General features: G+C 44.8%; 1 protein-coding gene across 2 annotated transcripts in view; it reads right to left on the bottom strand.

Moving 5' to 3' along the window:
- The window catches only part of LOC106747404 (atlastin), a 20608-nt gene extending 16805 nt beyond the window's left edge, over nucleotides 1-3803 (bottom strand). Inside the window, exon 1 of one of the 2 annotated variants that reach the window (XM_014624896.1) lies at nucleotides 3705-3803. In XM_014624896.1, the coding sequence (XP_014480382.1) occupies nucleotides 3705-3759 (55 nt within the window). In that variant the 5' untranslated portion in view covers nucleotides 3760-3803. Of the gene's footprint in view, nucleotides 1-2702; nucleotides 2880-3704 lie in introns of those variants that run through there. The other variant, XM_014624897.1, reaches the window with a different exon arrangement.
- Between the last annotated feature and the right edge of the window lie 1499 nt (nucleotides 3804-5302).

The raw sequence follows: 5302 nt of genomic DNA, 5'->3' as shown, positions 1-5302 counted from the left end.
GGGGGGGGGGGGGAGGGGCAGGCAGACAGAGAGAGAGAGGGGAAGGAGAGAGCTCGAAAAGAGTAAAGCAACCTTGTTATAACGTACGAGTCTCGCGTTTTTCAACGTTCTCTTTCCTTCTCTCGTGGCGCGCGCGCGCGCTGTCGCTCTTTGATACTTTTAATTCTAGAAATCAAATCAGCCGACGCGCCAGCGAAATGGAACCTAATTATCCAACTCGTGCTCTTTCTCTCGCTCTTTGCTTTTGTTTTTTTATTAGTCCGATAATATATTGTTGCTGGAGCGACGGAACGACGCATCTCCCAGAATGTAACGTCTCTCTTTCCTTCCGCTGTAATAATCACGCGAAAGAAAATCAAAAACGCCGACCAAAGAGCGGAATTGCGTAAGCGGCAGCGGTCTGATTTTAGAAGTACTGTTGAATAAATGTGTGAGGTAATTGAATTCTATTGATTTTAAGACATCGTCGAAGTTCTACTCTTATCATGCCTATCTTTCCTCACGCTTACGCAATTAAACGTGATCGCAGATCGATGCCGAGTTCTCCTATTCCGAAAAGTTCTTCGTACACGACAAAATCATTGATCAAAGTAAATTTATGGAAAATTTTCAGAAAAAAATGTAAGTTCGAATAAATTGGGTATACATAAATTTGCAAAATAGTCTGCAGCAACAAGAGAACTGTTTAATGCACTTCGTTAACTTGACGAACAAAGATTCGCACTATTTTAATCACGGTGCACTCGGTCACAGAACGGTTGCAACAATTTTTGTTTATCATATTTCGGAAAAATTATGACGAAGCGAACCTATGAATTGACCGATCGTGCGCAGTAGGTAATCTGACAGCTGTCAAATCACATATACAAGGTGTAGGCAAAAAGGTAAGTAATAGAGCAATATATTAGTTATGCACACTTTAATAAAAGAAAATTAAGACTGAAAAATCAAAATTATATTTATAAATTATATCACATTTTCGCATGTTAAATACGTATAAACCCGACGAATTCCAAAAACAATCCCAACAATTAATTTACTGCATATAAAGAGCTTGCTGCAAAATTATTATCAAAGAAACTCAAGAAAACGGGAAAGCGTAATAATAAAATACTTTTATTACATCAATCCGATGGTGCTTACAGTAAAAACAATCATACCAACGAAGAATAAGCATAAGATAAGATTCACATTTTCAATGTTATTCTTATTTTTCGTTGGCATGATTGTTTTTACTGTAAGCACCATCGGATTGATGTAATAAAAGTATTTTATTATTACGCTTTCCCGTCTTCTTGAGTTTCTTTGATAATAATTTTGCAGCAAAACTTTTATATGCAGCAAACTGTTCTCGGAATTGTTTTTGGAATTCGTCGGGTTTACGCATATTTAACATGCGAAAATGCGATATAATTTATAAATATAATTCTCATTTTTCAGTTTTAATTTTCTCGTATTAAAGCGTGTGTAACTAATATATTGTTCTATCACTTCTCTTTATGCCTACACCTTGTATATGTAATTTGACAGCTGCCAGATTACGTACTGCGCACGATTGTCAATTCATAGATTCGCATCGTCATAATTTTTTCGAAATATGAGAAACAAAAACTGTTGCAACCGTTCTGTGAGTGTACATGTTTTTTATTACAATTGTCAGCATATAACATAAAATTTTTTTCCATTTTCCTAGAAGTTGTTAACCCTTTGCACTCCGCTGTCGCCGTAGCGGCGACATGGTTGTTTTGCTGCCTCGGCACTTTAAGAAATTTTAAGTCCTAAAATTTATGTTTTTCTTTTATAATATAAGTTAGAATATGTTTTGTTATAAAATAGCTAAGAAATAAAAATTTTGTTTTATTGAAACGACTCTATTTTTCTTCTACATCATAGGTATGTACTTGGAACTAATAGCCTCTATGCATTACTAGGCTGGAGTGCAAAGGGTTAATATGTGTTTCTTCACAATGTGTCATTGAGCGGAAACGAGTGCACGTAGGCCAGTCACAAGATGATTGCAACAGGTTTTTTTTTTTTCGATGAATTTCGTAACGCATCTTTTATTCAATAAGAAAATATATAAATCTGAGAATTATTACAAAAATCAATTTTCTTATTAGACACGAGGTGCGTTCCAAAACTTATAAAAAAAATATTACGATTTTCATGTGACGAATAATACAATAACGTGTTTCAACGTTTATTCCTTATTCCGCTCACTCTGAATTGCGCTCATTATATTCAAGCCCGCTACAAACGAGATGCATTAATTCGCTAGATAAGAAAATTGCGATTATTGAATAAACTTTGAAACCATATTTTCATTCGTTCCTTACAAGAAGTTTCTTATATAACATAACTAGTTCGTGTTATCAGAATCATGCATGCTCTGACGTTTTAAATTCAATATATGCTGTATCATTCAGCGTACTCAATTAACTTTTTCTATGTTTCCTCTCTTCATATATAATGAAAAATACGAGTACGTATCTTTATATAAGACACTCAGGCTATATAATAGCTCGATCAACTGTGACAAATGAATATTTAGAGGCATATATAATTTAGCAAATTGGCAAACAAATCAAAACAAACTTGCATGCATATGAGGAATCTTTACATCTCGAAAGACGACTACAAATATGGCTTAGTTACATTATTATGTGCAATCGGGAACACTGTTACGTTTAGGGATACGTTACCTCATCTACACCGTACGATATCCCAAATCGACTTGACGAAAACTCATCGAGCGAGCGCATCGTCCGGAGACGTCTGACGACGAGCGTGACGGCGAGTGAACGTTGGGCACGGATCAACATGACGTTCGATGTATAATTGTTAACCTTGCTGACTAACGCGAAGGCCGGCCGAACGTTGCGCACCGCCGACTCGAAGTTTCCGCGTGACGGCGGCGACGGAGCTTCTAACCTTCGCCACGAGGCGGCAGCACTTACGGGCCCCGCGGTGCTTGGAGAGCTACGTCATCCTCCTTTGACAGGATCTCGCATTTATTTATTTCGAACGATTGCGGGGAGACTCGCGCGCGTAAGCGTGATATTTATAGCCATCGTCCCTCGACTCGAAGAACGTTTCTCGACGACGCGATGCCGTCGCGTTCCTGTTACTCATCCTATTACGCGTACACGTTGTAACCTCCACGAGCCGTTTGTCGTCGCTCGATATTCCCGTCGTGCCACGCGATACGCCGACCCGACACGATACGAAACGTGCTAACGGAGGCGCGGTCGCTCGGCCGATGCGTTTCACTCTCCTTACGCATGTATGGTGACGTCTGTCTCCGTCGCACCTTCCCTCTCACGACGTCTCTTTCTCTTTCTCTTTCTCTCTCCTTCTCCCTCTCCCTTTCTCTCATGCACTCTTTCGGCACGATGAATCGCGCAAAACGGCACGCGCGATCGCGTTAAATTCGCGATAAATTAATCGCGCGAGCCCAAGGGAGTCCCGGCGGAAATCTGCGGGATCGCCAACGAACAAAGTGTCAACTGCGACGCACAGGTACTACATGAGCACGACACGGCACGCACGAAGCGGTTGCACACGCACAGCTGGTTCACGCCCGGAACGCGGTGAATCGCGGTCGTCGGCGATCTCGGCGACGGCGAGCGAGCGCCCGACGTCACGCGGCTTCACGTCGCTTCCTCGTAGCGACAAAACGACGAAAAATCAAGCGGAATACTCACCCACATACGAGCTGCCGTGGTCGCCGCACTGTTTACGTTGTCTGGCGTCCGCCATATTGCCATACGTGTGACGCCACTTCCGCGGCTGCGCGCGAACGCCAATCCAGCGCCGCTCGTGAAAGCAGTTTCGAAACGAACGTCGCCCGTTCGCTCGCCGTCCGTTGGCTCTTCAATCGCGCGAGTCTCGCGATTTCCGTGGCACAGTGCGTACGATCGGTCGTCGTATACTCGATACCGGCTTCAATCAAAAAACTCGTAGACCACGGGGTGGGATACGGGGTGTCGACGAATATCCATCGGTGTCGGTTAACCTCGCTCTCAAACAGCGGCGCAGTGGTCTATTGTTTTGAAGCGAGCTTAGTGGTGCTTCAAAGTGATTTCGCCCGCCAGTATTTTTAGGTAAGAGACAGCCGTCCGAGTCGAGCAAGTTTCCAGAATATTAAATTCCGATTATAATTCGGAATGACCGAATCTCGAGATTACGTCCGTATGTAGATTCAGCTCGCGACGATACATTTGGTTTGTTCATTTTAGCTAAACTGGTTGCACCAGCTCAAGAAATTTACATACACATTAAAGCGTTTGGAGCGCATGAAGTTCTCACGCTTCAGTATACGTAAATTTCTTGATCTAGTGCAACCCGCTCAGCTAAAAAGAACAGACCAATAGCACGATAGTTGGGTTACAACACTTTTAACCAATCGTCGGCGCACGCGATTAACGCCGTATGGCGTGATTAATTCTTCACGATTATCGGCGAGTCGCGCTAACTAGACTCGGTGACGACAACTGTTTCCGTCCCAATATATTTGTTGCATTCTACCGACAACACGTTCTCTCGTGTCCGCCATATTGAGCATATTGAGATAGTCGCGGCGCGAATTTGAATTCGTCAACGGTCGCGCGTCCGAGGTATCATTTCGCGCGAATTCGACGAACGACACGCGCGTATACGAAAGCCCACGCATTCGACCGACGGTGATTCAGCGGTCGCGACCGTTATCGCTCGGGAATTTCGAAGGCGCGCGCCGTCCGATTCGCGGTTTCGGCGGCAAGCGGCGCCGGCACTACTTTCGCCGGCGGACGGTGAATCGACGCGGTGGTGGCGCGGTCGCGGATCTCCCATGGTGGAACGTGCGGATGCTGTGCGCGGTGGTTCGTTTCGTGCACGCGCGAACACGCACGACACGCGGTGAGACCCGTTCGCAAAACGTACGCGCGTACACCGGCTACGGTCGTCGTCGCGTGTTACCCGCGAGTGACAATCCTTCGTTTGTTCGTTCGTTCGTCCCGCAGAAACGATGAGCCCCGACAACGGCTCACGTACGCACGCCGATGATCGCGACGCGCGAGCCAGTCCGTTGGAACGGTCGATCAGCGCGGATTAGTAAACAAATCTCGGGAGGTTGGAGGAAGCGGCGAGCGACGGCACAAGAAACAAACATCGAGAGGGGTAACAACAGTTAGGTACGACGATGAAACGTGTCCGTATCGCACATTTAAACATTCAGTCCCGACCAGACAGCGACTGAAGGCGACACATCGGCCGCGGCAGTGCTCAGTCGTACGTTCGTTTGTTCGCTCGCTCCTTTACGCTC

This window comes from Dinoponera quadriceps, unplaced genomic scaffold (genome assembly GCF_001313825.1).
Source record: "Dinoponera quadriceps isolate SergipeBrazil2010 unplaced genomic scaffold, ASM131382v1 scaffold2414, whole genome shotgun sequence".
Lineage (NCBI taxonomy): Eukaryota > Metazoa > Arthropoda > Insecta > Hymenoptera > Formicidae > Dinoponera > Dinoponera quadriceps.
Note: the sequence above shows the minus strand (reverse complement) of the source record. Positions and strands in the feature narration are given on the sequence as shown.